The sequence below is a fragment of the Pinus tabuliformis genome, chromosome Q (assembly GCF_031772625.1).
Source record: "Pinus tabuliformis cultivar Carrire ecotype Pingquan chromosome Q, CPIR1, whole genome shotgun sequence".
In the NCBI taxonomy this organism is placed as follows: domain Eukaryota; kingdom Viridiplantae; phylum Streptophyta; class Pinopsida; order Pinales; family Pinaceae; genus Pinus; species Pinus tabuliformis.
The window spans coordinates 851,224,733-851,241,429 of record NC_142296.1 but is presented as its reverse complement, the minus strand read 5'-3'; the positions used below and the strand labels follow the sequence as shown (position 1 = coordinate 851,241,429).

General features: G+C 36.9%; 1 protein-coding gene across 1 annotated transcript; it reads right to left on the bottom strand.

Annotated features, from left to right (window-relative positions):
* Positions 1-15,481: 15,481 nt before the first annotated feature.
* Positions 15,482-15,823, bottom strand: LOC149222231 (non-specific lipid-transfer protein-like). Its single transcript, XM_089387542.1, has one exon. The coding sequence runs from the start codon at positions 15,821-15,823 to the stop codon at positions 15,482-15,484; it is 342 nt and encodes a 113-aa protein (XP_089243668.1).
* Positions 15,824-16,697: the final 874 nt, after the last annotated feature.

Here is a 16,697-nt window from a genome sequence, read left to right as displayed (position 1 = left end):
TGCGCGAACAGAGTGCAGTCTTTGGTGGAATTTAGGCAAACAAGGCTCGGCTGATGATTTTCGACCCTTCAGATGTAAATGGGGACTAGGCTCAGGGATTTTGCCGGCGAATTTGCAAGTTTCTTCGTCTTTTAAGCTTTTTGAGGGAATTCACAGACAAATTAGGTGCATGAAGGATTTATAAGGGTAAATACCTGGTAAACAGCGAGCAACGGTCACGAATGTATGCAAAAATGGCGCGCCGGAGGCCTCCAAATCGATTTCAGCAAGGTGGTGCAAGTTTGGACGTAAAAAATCATGCAGAGAAAGCAACATCGCTTTGGCAAAAGTAAAAAAAACGTGAAAAATCGACCAAAATATGGACTTTTGGCATATTGGCGCGTTTTTTGGATGACGCCAGCATGACGTCATCAGGTGGGGTCAAAGTCGGATGACGTCAGAATGACGTCACCGGGTGAGGTGGCAGGCTGTGATTGGTCCACGGATATGATGAAGTGGCAGACATATCAGCGCGGCGGCGGACGAAGGAACTGACGCGACGGCGGGGTGGCACTGACGTGGGTCTGACGTGGTTGTGACGTTGGCCGGGCGGATCGACCGAAACCAGAAGCGGTTAGCGGTTTCTCATCGCACCGCTTTTGATACGGAAGGGGCATTGTCAGGCGTACCTCCGATAAGCTGTGGGGATGATGCGTGGCGGAGGCCTGACGTCACCCTTTGACAGATATCGGAAGGTATCTGTCGGACGTCGGGGCCGGTCCGATATGGATGAGGACCGTCGGATCAAAGAGGTCCGATCCGACGGCTGACGGATCAGTGAGGTGATCGGACAATACGGAAGGGGGCGGGATTATTTTAATATTTCTTTCGGGATTTGTGCTTGGCGGAAACCCTTTGGGATATGGCGGATTATAATGGTTCTCCAATGTAAAAATAATGCGGCCCTGACACTTTGGATAAGCGAATAAAAGTGGGTTTTGATGTTTACTTTGCAATTTAAAGCGGGTATGGGTAAAAAAGGTCTTTTACAAGGTTTTCTTTAGCAAATGAAGGTTTTAATGGGCCAAATGAATTCAGAAGAGGGGAGGGGGGTTAGACTTAGGTTTATCAAAGTGACCAGATGTCATTTTGATCCCTGACAGAGAACATATGGCTATAATGCCAAGGGGAGGGATATTTATACAATGCTTGGGGTTTATACACCATGGTGTTATAATACTAGGGAAAGTGTAAAATAGGGGGTTTATATAATAAAGTTAGAAATTAATATGGATGAAAGGAGTGGATGAGGGGAGATAATACTAAGTTTATTTGAAAATAACTTAGCTTAGGGAGTAGATCAAAATGAAAAGAGTTTTAGACAAGAAATGTGGCTTTTAAAGGACTAAGAACCACCATAAAACCACCAATTCTTCCATGAATCTCAACTGATGATGGGATATTAGTAATGAATGAAAAAAGGGGAGAATTTGGGAAGTTAGACATGCTTCTTTTCTTGCTGCAACCTGATAGAGAAGAAGGACTTCTCAATCCATTGATTTTGCTTTGTGAAAATAGGTTAGCACACCTTCAACTGTAAGGAATGACACTTCTGCAACCCCATCTGCCTACCCATCTACTTGCCTAGCATTTTTTTTATTTCTTCTTGGAGGGTGCACTTAGGCTTGCAGACCCTTATTTGCCTTTTCTTTTCTTTGGCTTTTTCCTTTTGATTTTCTATCTAATTCTACCCTTATTGCTTCCAAGGTCCCAGATTAAGCAGTTGGGAGCCTTACTTTCTCTACCTGAGCTACTTGTCTGCCAAGATTAAACAGTTTGGACAGACTTCCTTCTCTATTCTACAACTGGAAATTTAAAACATGGCATGATCCAGATTAGGCTGTTGGACCATCCATCAAAATTGAGCCCACATCAAGCTATATACAAACCTTGTCTCCTCATGGAAATATGGGATCTTTGCATCATCAAAGCAGAGCATATTTGGACCTTTCTTTGCCAATCATGAAATATGAAACCTATTGATATAGGTAGCTAACGGATCTATACTTTTATGTCGCTATGGTTGTAGTCAAGCCTTCCTTGACCTCGCATGTGTGACTATAGTTGCTTCAGAAGTTTCCTCCTTTACTTCATTTTTTTGTCTTCTTATTACACTACCCTTGTAGCCTTCATCCTTGTCTTCTCTTCATCCTTTTTATCCTTCTTCTTGCTTGCAAATTTTAGAGTGAAGTTGTACATTGTATGAGGAATGGACAACCTCTATAAATAGAAGTTTTTCCCTCCTCTTTAGGGTGACTTGACTATCCTTTAGGATGACATGATAGTTACACTAAAATTCATCGTTTATCCATTGTTTTGCTACTTGGAGACTTCTTTGATGCTATGAGAGGATTTGACTATGCTTGAATATGTTCCCATGACCTTGTACATTAACATACATGATGTAACATGCCCTCAAAGGGTCTCATTATAATTACATTTTGACTTTGACTTTCTAGAAGCACTTTAAAATGTGCTTGACCTATTTTCAATGAGCAAGAAACTCATTAAAAAATATTACAAAAATAATTGCTCTTTTCTTGAATAAATACAAATATCAAAATTACATTTATCAAGACCTAGTCTAGTTACATTTCCTTCAACACTCCCTCTTAACTAGGGAAGTATTCATACAATATTACAAGGTGTTTGGCAATTTTCAATCTTGAAGGATTCACATAAGAGAAACCAGATTTGCAATCCATCTGTTATAGCATCATATCCATCAGCGTTATCATAGTGCAAGGCCTTGACTAACAACTCCATCTCTTTATGATACCATGAACTACAATGTTGGTGAGACCAATGATTTATAGACACCTTCATCATTGTCTCTCAAGGTACATACCCACCTGAGTGTTCACTAAGTATGACCTTCTAAGACTATTCTTATCTTGGGTACCTAGCCCCCAAAGAATATCGGTCCTCTTTCCTTCTGTTGTCTTAGATTCCCTACACATCCTCAAAGAGTATCGGATGTGAGATGATTACCTAATCCTCCCATTCTTTCTTCCTAATTGAAGACAAGAATGTTGTGTCTATCTCGTGTCCACATTTCCATTCGTGGCCTTCATCTAAACTTATGGTTGTTAGTCCTAGTCTAGTGCATGACCCATGAAATGGAAAACACAATTGTCACTCCTTTGTAATCAGGGGTGATCCAAAAACTCCCTCTTGATCGGGAACTTGTCAGAGCTCCCTATTAACTGGAGACTCTTTCCTTCATCATCAAATTCTTCTTTGTGGGTCCTTTCACTTCTTCATCTCCTTTCTTTCTTGATGTCATGAAGTCTTTGTTCAAACTTATTCTAGGTAGGGCACCATCCATTGATAACTTTCCTTCTTTGTTTTTCATGCCATTGCTTCGTGGAAAGTGACTATCAGGTTTTCTTGTAAGCTTAGCTACTCCTTTTTCATCTTTTCCATGCTTCAGAATACTCTTCTCATGGATGCTTCATAGTACTTTCTGGATTACATGCTTTGACCTAGTAGCGCATCATGACTTCATCCTGATATTTCTTTTTTTTTTGTTGGGTGGCTTCTTCATCACAACATCTCTATGGAGTACAATCATTTATCTGCACCTTTTTTATCTCCATGTCCTTCATAGGTGTCAAGGGTCCTTTCTTCCTTTATCAAAGTTGTCATGCCTTCTTTTGGGAGATATATTTCAAGGCATTTTGTTAGATAGTGATTCTTGGTGATCATGGTGTTCTTCACATGCATGATCTCTTTCTTCATTGCTTGTCCTCAGATAGATAGGCCAACCATCTAATTCTTCTTGTAAGAGTATTCCTTCATAGATTTCTTTATGGACTTGTCAACGTTTCTTCTTGCTTATTGGTCAGCAATATTATGCTCTTTATGTGAGCACATTTTTTTGTTGACCTTTATCGCATTGTAGTGCATGCCTTCGAGCATGTCCTTGGTGAAAGAGATTCTTTCATGCTTGATCATGTTATAGAAATATACCCATTACTCAATAATATACAAATGATAACATGACTTAAACTTTGATGCATACATACCTCATCTTGATTCTCCTTTGATCATCCTTTCTTTATTTGAACTTGGTGTGGCCCTTCTTGCTTCATCTTAGTGTTCTTATATATCATCCCTTTTCTTGAATCCTGTGAATGGGATTCCCAATGAGACATTTTCCTTGGTTCATGAATCTTATTTTGAATATTCCATCATAGGATCTTAAATATCCTTGCCTTGAAAATGTTTCGTTTCTTTTGATGATGTAGGTCTTCTAAGATTCTTATCATGATCAATTTTCTTTTATCATGAGGTCCTATACTAAGTATGCTTCTTCTACATGAATATCTTGAGATATATCTACCATGCTCCTATATTACAGAAGATATTTTCTACTTATGCATTTTTGTTCTTATCATAAATGCTACGTCTACATGAAGGTCTAGAACTCTATGCACATCATGTTGCTAGATTCTAGAGGGTGTTTTTAGCAATGCAAATTTTTAATTTATTCCTACATTCTCCTATTCTACTCAAAACTTTGAAAGAAGTCTGGAAGTAAAGAGTTTGACCTAGTCATATTAGAGATATGGAGGATCTTCCTCCTTTTTCTTCTTTCCTTCTTATTTCATATCTTGAGTTGTGTGAGATTCTTCCCTCTTCCTTTTTTTGTTGTTGTCCTTTTTAATATTAGGACAATTCCTTTTGTAATGTCCATATTCTTGGCATCCAAAGCATTGGATCTTGGACATGTCTTTGTTGTTTTTTTTTTGTCGATGAAACTTGCCAAATTTACCCTTTCTTTTGGCCATGGTAGAAAATGCTTGCTCCTTTGATCCCACATATTATTTTTCCCTAAGTTTGGTTTCCTTTGTTCTGCATAGAGACCACATTTCACTGAGATTGGTTGCTTCCTTCTTGGCATATATGCTAGATGTGAAGTTTCCCCACTCTTCAGGTAGAGCATTGAGTACTACAATTGTCATCTCTCTGTGAGACATGACTTCCACAAGCTCTTGAATTTGATCTCTCATTTCAAATATTTTCATGAAGTATGGAGTTATTCCTTCCTTTGTTATCTTCATCTTGTAGAATTCATTCCTTAGAGATATTACTTCTCTAGTTGAGGATACCGAGAATAGCTCTACTAGCTTATCATAAATTTCGTAGGATGTCTCAAACTTGGAGACATAAGGAATGAGAGAGTCTTTGATTGATTCTATTAGAATCCTTTGAGCTCTTGTCTCATCCTTATTGTACTTGGCTAAGGCTTGAGTCTACTCCTTAGCACGGATAGTGATATTCCCTTTGACATGCTCTAGGAGTTCATTCTCCTTGAGTAGTAGATCAGTCCTCTTCTTCCATGCAAGAAAGTTATTGGTGCCTACCAATTTATTCCTTTCCTTGCAAAAGGAAATTGAAATATATTTAGAAGGGGACATGTACTTACTTGATAGATTTTGAGATGTAATGGATTGACTTCCTCCTTGAAGGCTTGATGGCTTGTCTTCCCTAGATCTTGATGTTCTTTCAAGTTGCCTTCTTCAAGTGGACTTGCTTGGTGATAAGGTTTTCTTGTAGCTTGATATATGTTCTACTTCAATCTATTCTTCTTTGTAGGCACCTTTATATAAGGCTCTTATTCTAGCTCTGTAGACTTCCTTTATGAATGATGGATTGTAGACCCTTCTTGTCCTTGAAGTGATTGGGACATCTAGGCTTGATGCTTCAACCTTGTAGATGCTTCCCCTTGATGAGTTTTCTTGAGTTTCCTTTTCCTTGATGTGTCACCTAACGCTCTGATACCATGTTGAAGAATCTATGGCAAAGTATTGTTGTGATGATTCTTTGTTACTTCATAACAATTTGTGGAGTCTTTTTACTTTTCTTGATAGCTTATGCTTCTTCTTATTATTATTAGTGCATATGTGTGTACTTCATCAAACTACTACCAAAACAAAATAACAAGAACAAAAAGTTTGGCTCTCTGCCAGGGACAAAACTTCTTCACTCTTGAGAGGAAAACCCTTGGAAAGTTTTCTCTTATTGAAGCTTCTTATTTGAACAACTACCAAACCTTAGACCCTTGACTAGGATATCTTCCAAGCATAGGTCAAATCCTTCCTCTTTCTGCATTATAACTTCCAACACATGGACTTCTGTCTTCCAGAACTTTACTCCTTACCACTTCTTTCTCTTTTCAACTTGTTAGTAACCTTGTTGTACTTTGCTCTAGAGAAGACACTATTGATGAGACCCTTCTTCTTATGATGACTCCTTTATTCGTTCCACCAATCAACTAGCTTGGATGTAGGGTTGTTATGACCGCATATAGAGTTCTGATTCTCGCATTTGCGATTGTTTTCTGCCTTAGAAAACAGTCCCTTCTACTTCGATCTTGGTCCTTCTTCCTTCATATATGAGAGCTTCTCCTTTGCTTGTAGAGAGAGGCCTAGTAAACCTTGTTTGCACCCAAAATAGTGGGATATGTTGACCTATACTATTATGCTGCTATGGCCGCAATCAGAGCTTCCTTGACCTCACACATGTGACTGTATTTTCTTCAGAGATGTCCCCCTTTACTTTGTTGTTATGTCTTCTCATTACACTGCCCGTGTAGCCTTCATCCTTGTCATCTCTTCGTCCTTTTTATACCTCTTCTTTCTTGTGGATTTTAGAGTGAAGTTGCATGTTGTATGAGGAGTGGACAACCTCTATATATAGAGGTTTGTCCCTCCTCTTTAGGCCGACTTGACTGTCCTCTAGGCCAACATGACAGTTACACTAAAATTCATCTTTTATCCATCATTTTGCTACTTGGAGACTTCGTTGATGCTAGGAGAGGATTTGACTATGCTTGGAGGTGTTCCCATGACCTTGTACATTGACATACATGATGTAACATGCCCTCAAAGGGTCTCATTATAATTACATTTTGACTTTGACTTTATAGAAGCACTTTAAAATGTGGTTGACATATTTTCAATGAGCAAGAAACTCATTGACAAATATTACAAAAATAATTTCTCTTTTTCTTGAATAAATACAAATATCAAAATTACATTTATGAAGACCTAGCCTAGTTACATTTCCTTCAACACCAAAGAATCCCTTGCTTTAGAGAGCAAGTTACTTGTAGAAATGAAAATGTTGTAGCACTAAAGAATGGGACATATAGGTGAGAAAGGTTAGTGGTCCTTGAAAAACAAAAATCTCATTGAGGGTAGACTAATTCTACTCTTGAAGATACATGGAAAATATACCCATGTTCAGTTTTATTCTACTTCTCATAAAACTTATGGGTTTTTTAACTTAGTTCATTCTAATGTACTTGGTCATGTTAAAGTTCCTTCAATTTCTAAATCTTTGTATTATTTATCCTCCATGTGGCTTATCTTATTCTTTTATGTTAGGTATCTTTCTCATAATCAATGTCCCATTCGGGTAAAGACTTGCTTCTATAACGAGGATAGGATATGGTTTATTGCTTTTAATTTTAAGATTATAAGTTATAAAATTCTTTTGGAAAAGGAAAATTTGCGGGAGTAAATTTCATGAATGCACTAATTTTCCATCCTTTTTTCTAGAAAACATTTACAAATTTCCAATTTTTTTTTTTTTAAATGAGTTACTATAGATGTTTTATCCCCAATTTTCATGACTGCATAAGATAACAAGAGTGACTAGATTCTCAAAGAAGAGTTTATCCTTATCCAAAAGAAAAAGGTTTATTAATTTACAACTATTTTCAAGTCCATAATAAGCTTCCACGTGCTCAAAAGGGTTGACTAGATGGTGGAGGGAAAAGATATTTTCACCATTGGGAAAGGTTAAATTCCCATGAGGGCCTAACCTGGATCCATGGGGACACCTTAAGGTAGTGATCGAGAATGTAGTTACACCTAGAGAGATTATATTAGATGATCTCATGACTTTTTCACACATAAGTGGATCAAATCCTGAGTCTGTCCCTCTGCTTTTCCTCAAACTAATATATACGCGACTATGCAGCTTTGAACACACGTATATACATGACTTGTCTCAATGAAACTTGCGTATGACATTTAGAACAATGAGGTTTCATACTTTCAGCTCCCTCTGAGTCTGTTATATCTGTATACTCTACTATACCACATCTTTCTAATTGTACTTCCTTCTTCTTCCATATCTTCGACTATGATGATGTTTTCTCCTTTTGGTATTGTGCCCAAAATATTCTCCTGCATTCCTTTGCTATATGTCCAAGCTTGTTACATGCATAAAATCTTACATATTTCATATTCCTTCTATAGAAGTCAATGGCTTTGTGACAAAACATATTGCAAGAAAAACAATATCCCTTAAAGTACCTAGAAGTTGATGATCTTTCTGTGTGATGGCCTTGAACCATTCTAATTTTGCATCTTGCTACAACATGTCCAAGATTACGACATACATAACACTCAACATTATTCATCTGAGAAAATAACCGACTATCACTTCCATAGTTTGGAGTAAAATATTTTCTTTGAAGGATTATTTCCTTGGTTGTTGATGGGGTTGACCTTTCATCTCGTTGTTGAGCATTTCAGATTTTGCATTAGAGTTTCTTGCCTCACCTTGTGAGCTAGATTCACCTTCAATAGATTCATGAAAACCAAGACCTGTTTGATAGAAGGAGACCTTTGACTACTAAGAATATCATCTGAGTTCTTAGTATTATCTTGAAATCATAAGAGCTTATCCTTTTCTTCTAATTTACCTTTTAAGATATTTATCTCAACCTGATGTTGTTCTTCCTTTTCCAGATATTGCTTCTTCAAGATTTCTTCAGCCTTTCTTCCCTCTTCCACTTGTTGCCTTAATTTGAGAATCTCATTTTCTTATTCTTTATCTGCTTGAGGTAGTTCTTCATTCTGCTTATTTTTTAATGATATCACTTCATCCTACAGCATTTGACATACTTTGAAGGCACACTCCCTTTTGTTGAATAGATCTTGTTGATCTCTGATTTTATCTGATGCTTCATTTTCTAGTTCATCTTCAATCTGAAGTGATTCGAAATCTAAATCCTTGCTTCCACCTAATGGCCAATTGTCTCTCCTATTGTCACTGTTCCTTTGAGCTATGTTCTTCTTCTGAGGTTCTTTCTTCTTTGACTTCTTTCCTATTGTTTCTACAGATCTCCTTCAAGCTATCAAGCTTCTACCAAAGGACCTGCTTTGATACCAATTGTTGGAAATAATACTGAGAGGGGGGGTGAATCAGTATTATCAAATCAATAACTTTTTCAGTTGCATACTCAAATTCATATATGCTACTTCAATTAATGTAACCCATGTGTACACGCAACTGTGTTTAAGGAAACTAGCGTATATCCAACAAACTTATGATTCAGTTAATTCATCATATGTTGATCTTTAATCAGTGCATCAATACTTTATTAACCATATAAACAGTAACCAGGTGTAGTAAAAATAGAACAGATCATCACACATATGAAACACACATGAACACCAAGATATAAGGTGGAAACCCAATGCGGGACAAAACCACCTATTGTTGTCTTCCTTTCAATATTAGAAAACCTGTTTACAATCTTGTACTAGCGCAGACTCATACTAGTACGTAGGAACCCACCTGCAGAAGGCTACAACCTTATCTCATTCTCTAGCTACTACTAGAAGGGAGCTACAACCCCCTAGCTCTTGTACTAGTCGATCTGTTTACTAGTACGTAAGCACCGGCCTACTAAAGGCTCAACCTTCACTCATTTTCCAGCTGCTACTGGAAGGGAGCTACAACCCCCTAGCTCTTTTACTCGCCTATATGTTTACCAGTACATAGGCGCCATCCTACAAAAAACTATGACCTTCTCTCTTCCTTCAGGGACCACGTTTCATAAATTTTCATACTGGATACTCCTGGTACACAACACCATAATTTGAAGGCCTCGTTTCATCCAATTTTCATACTGGACCCATCAACAACATTGAAGCAAAAAATCAATCACCACTGCAATACAACCATTGCATTAACCAATCACTCAATCATCAATCTCTGAATCACCCTCTATTGAATCACTGAAGACCTGCCACCAGAACACAGAGCAGAACCTAGAACTTTGCAACCACCACTAGAACCATCTGCAAATTCAGATATCATATTTCATAATGTATAGGCGATTTTTAAGAGCCTAACTAGCATGTATATGCGCTTTTACCAAAGCGAACCTACATACAGATCTGAAAATATTTACTCATAACTTTGCAGCTATACCAGACATCAGTCATACCCAAATCATAACATTTATAGAATAAAATATGCGTTAGAAATTCAAATCTAGTCTATCCATGATCAAACCACATAATGATAATACATTCCAAGCCTTAAGATCCGATCCATCATCCATCATCATCCACATAGGTGCATCCTTGGTTCAGGTCAAGCAAAGCATCACAAACCCATAACCTGCATACTGGATCTCACACTTCATCAAATATTCAATACTTACACTACTTGCACTACTTGCACTCCTTGGCCTAATGATCTTCTCCTCCTTATATAGTTTTAGGCCTTTCTCAATACCATGGACCAAAACCACTTAGGACTAATACCTTGGGCCCAATATCTGGGGTCAATACCTCGTACCAAATACCATGGACCAATACCATGGATCAAAATACCATGAACCAAATAACTTGGACCAAAACTTAGTTTTCCAAGATATACACGCTTTTCATTATTTGAAAGTGCGTGTGTATGTTATATGCTCCTTTTGGTCTGTTAACCCATGTGTATACGCTTCTTTGTCACGATGAACTTGTGTATACCTTTCTTTCTTCATTCTTTATAGTCTTATCTATAATTCTTTTCTACTACACTGAGAACTGTTATCTGAGTGAGTTGCCATCAAGGACAACACCTGTATCATAATGCCAACATCAATCCCACACAATAGCTTTTAGGCTAGTGGAGAGAGGCATGATCAAATAGTTTATGGGCTTATAACCCTCATTGTGCTCTTTGAATCTCTGGGCAGATAAAGACTGGAGAACCATGATTGAAGGACCACCTTTTATTTCCTTCTATGGGAGGGGGTTTTCCTTTTTCCTCCTTGAAAAGAAAGTAGATTGAGATCTAAATTTTTTAAGTGGGCCATATTTTATGAGGTCTCATGGTTTATATCTAAACCAACCTAGATCCCTCTTAACACGGATCTATCAAGCACCGACAGGGATCCAATATCTCGATGTGAAAACCTCTTTTTTGAGTGAAAAACTTGAGGAAACGTTTTCACCTAGAGAGATTTGATCCCTCTCGACACTTGATACTTGTGGGTTAAGATGGTTAGTTATATACTACTGTATAATATCTATATTTGTATATATGTGTCTCTTTCTTATTCCCTCTCTCTATCTCACCCCCAAAACATACACACCCTCTCTCCATATGGATTTCTCTCTCTCCCTCCCTCTTCCTCTTTGCCTCTGTCTCTACCCTCTAACTCTCCACTCTCCCTCACTCTCTCTCCATCACTGCCTCTCTCTCTCTACCTTTCTCCCTTTATGTCTTTCTTCTTCCTTCCCTCTTTCTCCCCCTCCAACTTCATCTCTCTCTCCTCTCTCTTGAGTCCTCTCTCTCCCTTTATCTCCCCCCCATCACTCTCTCTCTCTCTCTCTCTCTCTCCCCTCCATCTTTGTCCCTCCCTCCCTCTCTCTCCCCTCCATCTTTGTGCCTCCCTCTCCCTCTCTCCCCTCCATCTTTGTGCCTCCCTCTCTCTCTCTCTCTCCCTTCTCTCCCTAACTTTCTCCCCACCTATTCTCTCTCTCTCCTCCATCTCTATGCCTCCCTCCCTCTCTCTCTCCCTTCTCTCCCTAACTTTCTTCCCCTCCTCTCTTTTCTACCTCTATCTCTATCAATCTATCCCTTGTCACTCCCTATCTTTATCCATCTATTTCTCCCCATCCAACTCCATCTCTCTCTCCCCCCTCTCTTCTTCTCTCTATCCCCTCTCTCTCCCACCTCCCTCTCTTCGTCTCCCCCCATCGCTCTCTCTCTCTCTCTCTCTCTCTCTCTCTCTCCACCCTCCAGTTTTGTCACTATCTCCCTCCCTCTTTCTCCTTCCCCCCGTCTTCCCTTCACTTTTATTTCTGTCTTCACTTGGATCCTTAGTCAAGATAGACCTATGTTAGTTCTTACTAATATTTGTATTATATAAATTTTGCATCTTTAAATATAAAAGTATTCTCATTTTTAATTTTATTAAAACCTTAATTTTATTTATATTGGAATATTTTTAGTACTCGCCGGGATATAAGGTTTATATATATCTCAAAACTAATTATAACCCTTTTCCTATTAGCTTGAATTAAAAAATACTATATAATTAAGTTAAAATGAAATAATTTTATTGTGAAATAAGTTATGGTTTATAATCACATGGTATTGATAAGCCATGGCATTGGCCCATGGTATTGTAAAAAATCCCATTTACAAGTTAATAATATCCATGGTAAAGTAGGGGTGAATATCAAGTGTTAAGAATCTTGCCATATTGTTATAAAATATTTAGATTATGAATAAGATATGTTTTTTTGGCATGTGGTATTGATAAGCCATAGTATTAACTCATGCTATTGTAACAAAGCTTATTCACAATTTCATAATATCAATTACAAAGGAGGTGAATATCCATGATTAAGAATCATGTCATGTTGTTACAAAATATTTTGATTGTAAAAATAAGTTATGTTTTTTTTGTGAATGTGGCATTGATAATTCATGGTATTGACCCATGGTATTGTAACAAAACCTATTTACAAGTTAATAATATCCATGGTAAAGTGGGGATGAATATCCATGGTTAAGAATATTTTCATATTGTTATAAAATATTTTGATTGTGAAATAAGTTATGTTTTTTGGGCATGTGGTATTGATAAGCCATAGTATTGGCCCATGGTATTATAACAAACCTAATTTTTTACAAGTTAATAATATCCACTGTAAAGTGAATGTGAATATCCATGGTTAAGAATCTTGTCATATTGTTATAAAATATTTTGGTTGTGAAATAAGTTATGGTTTTTGGGCTTGAGGTATTGATAAGCCATGGTATTGGCTCATGGTATTTTAACAAAACCTATTCACAAGTTAATAACAAAATCAAAATATAACAAATAGAATTTTATTACTTTAACTTTTTATTATTAATTGAGGCAACATTTATATTTTTGCACTCATCCCCATACTTTTGACTTTTATTATTATTATTTTTAACTAAGCCGACATTTAGAATTGTTTACATACTTACATTACACCTACACATCATTGTAGAAGGCCTCTCGGCTCAATAAATGGAGTCCAAATTTCAAACCCATAAGATGATGTTCCATCATTTTTTCCTATTTTAGTTAAATTGCCATATTTTCCCCTTCAATGATGGAATGAGGAAATCTTTAAGAACATTGGAAATGTTATCGAACACCATATCGATTTGGAAAAACCATGATAAGGTATGCAATCTTGTGCTAAGATTTGTGTAGAAGTGGATCTTGATAAGGGACTCCCAATGGAAATAAATTTCCAACTAGATAACTAGACTCATTATCAAGAAGTGGATTATGATCAGCTAATATTTAAATGTAAAATTCAACAGGAATATGAGAACTTTACCCAAAGATGCCCAAAAACAAAAGATATCTAGAAAAATAAGGAGGAAGGAGAACATTGGTAGCGACTGAAAGAAAGAAGGGTGCCCCCAAGCAAAACACAACCACAAGGACACAAGAAGGAGATGGATTGGGACCTAAAGGCCCTCCCTCTCCAAGGAAATAAACTGCCAAAGTTGAAGGATTCTCCTCTAGCAAGAGCAAAGGTTTGGGAGGGAACAAATTTGTTTCCCTCAATCAGGCATACAAAGAAGGGGAAATCCTTGATCCAATGCACCAAGAAATCCTTGATCTAATGCACCAAGAGATCGAGCTAGTCGACTACCAATGTGAGAGTCTTGAGGGTCAAAATGGCATTTGTCTCCTCAAAGATGTTCCAACTCAAAAAAAAAAAATATTCATGGAAAAAGAGGTTGCATGAAGGGGTATTTCATTCTCCTATAAACTTAGTCATGGAAAAAGAGGTTGTATCACAAGAGGAAGGGGTATCTAATTCTCCTATAAACACTAGGAACCATCAAGGATCTTCAATTTATGGATTGACAAACGAAAAATCGAAGGGTGAAAAGGTAATCCATGAAAAATCACCATACTAATAAAAATGTGAGAAGTGCACATGCAGAGAAGAATAAAGAGTTAGGCTCTTAAAGGTCATTTGAAGAGGCCTTTGAGATAACCCCTAAACAAACCCAAGACAAGGATTCAAGAGTCATGCATGCAAAAGAGGAGAAATAGAAGGGATGTGATATTGCACTTGTAAAAAAGGTTGAAGATGATAATCCTTCCTCCTCTCCATCCTTTTCAGAAGTGTTAAAGAAAAATTCAAGCTCCTTCCCTCCTTTGACAAGAGGTAGGAAAGACTCCAAAGAAAGAAACTCCAAAATCTCCAAACTTGTTTGATTTAATGGGAGTATCTTTTAATCATTCTTGATTATGCAATAAATGGCCTGGACATGTAATCTCACCTCTTGTTAGTTAGTATGTTGTAAAGTTTGGTCAAATTTTACAAGTCTTTTGATGTATTTAGGCATATAAGAATAATGGTTTAGATATTTAAAAAATCAGTGTTTTTGATCCATTAGACATTCCAAGAAATTGTGTGTGAGTGTCAAATAACTGAAGTAACCCCTCTTTTATTGTAATTACTACACCCACAATACAATTTTTTTTTAAATATAATATCCTAATTTTAATTAAAATAATAATAAGCTTCCACTCTCTATCGATCCTTTTTCACTAAAATTGTGACAAGGATGAATCCAAAATTTGTGTAAGGAGTGACCATTTTTCCGAATTTATGTTCTTATAATACATGACATTAACATAAATGATTTTTTAGACTAGATTTACAACAGATAAAATAAGATATGTCACACACATTTCTTGAGTGTAGAATAAAATATGCCAATGTTTAGCGTGGCAATCAAAGAAGATATGCATAGATTAATTTAATAAGCAACACAAATCGATGAATGTCATGAACAACAGAATCCAAATTCTCGCTTTATTTTTTGGTGAAATCATTCACGGCTACTGATACAGTAGCTAATTAACATCAATTATTTTGGTATAGCATTATGCGGGTACTCTCATTATCATTAATTATTTTGGTAGAGCATCGTCCAGTGATGGCAACTGAGTACTACTCTGCTTTATTGAATCAGTGGCCGAGCTATTGAATCCTGTACATGCAATTGAGTATATACAAACGAGTTAAATAGAATGCATGCAAGGTGCGAGTGGATGGAATGAAAGATATAAATGAAATATTTCGAGAGATTATTGAAGTAATGATAAGCTACTATTAACTTACTGTGTGCAGTCGGGAAGAGCGGTAACGGGATCGATGGGGAAGAAGAGTTGGAGAGCACAAGAAGACAGAAGCCCTTCAATTTTGTTAGGGTTGGGTCTGAAGCCACGTATCAGTCCCACAAAGCAGTTACACAGATCTTCTTTGGCACCCATGGAATTCGCCATGCCCAACACTTCCTCGCTTTCTCTGCAGCAGGCGCTGCTGGGTGTAAGAGTAGCTCCGGGTGTAACGAAGTAACTCAAGCAATGCACTGGTCTACTCAACACATCGCTGCACTCTATGGCTGCTGCTGCTGTCGCAGAAAAGCAGAAGGCCAGAAGCAATAGTAGATTCCTCATCTTCTCTTGTGCAATATCGACTGGAGGCGGAAGTGAGTGTATTAATAATACATGCAATTACAGGGTGCAGCTCAACTCGAGATGTGAATGAATGGATAATTTTATAGTTGAAGAATTGTGTTCATCTTTAAATAAATTAATTGTTTGTTACAACAGAATTAGAATTAGGGAGTGCATCTTTGCGTGAACAACAATAGCGTTCAATTTGAAAGCTCAAAAAGCGCTTCATTTCCAAATATATATATATATATATATGTGGAAATGGAAGAATGATTGTGGGGAGGTAGGTATTGGGGTGATCGGCATAATTTTGGCTTTCCAGCTTTAAGCATTTATTAATAATGTTTGCTCTAAATATATAGAGAATCACGTTATGGTGTAGTTTTCAGAGTGATAAGCGAATAAAATGGGAGTGATAGCAGCATATTTAAAACGTTCAGCAATATCTTGCTTTGCTTGGCACAGTTTCCTTGGTAGAAACAATGTTAAATGAGATCAACCAAAACATGTAGATGAGGTTGTATCAGATATACTCAATGCCTATGGTTACTTCATAAGAATTAAAGTTTGTCCTCAATTTTTGTAGGAGTAATTATTTTTTATATTTTGTTTTAATAGTAATTATTTTTTTACTTTAAAAGATGTCAATTTTAACCCTTATATTTTACAATCAAATTTGTTGAAATCCTTTTCTTCATAATTTTTTTAATTTTCAAAAAATATATATAAAATATTCAATGTCAATGTTTTCCGAGTAGGTTGATTGTTCAAATCATAAATGATATAAATAACCGAACGAATAATTGTAATTATAATAATTTTTACTCATTAATTTTCATTTTCGATGTTACGAGAATGATTATTTTATTGGTTA

Excerpts from the sequence above, each read along its gene's own strand:
- LOC149222231 (XM_089387542.1), bottom strand. The coding sequence starts at position 15,823 with ATGAGGAATCTACTATTGCTTCTGGCCTTCTGCTTTTCTGCGACAGCA.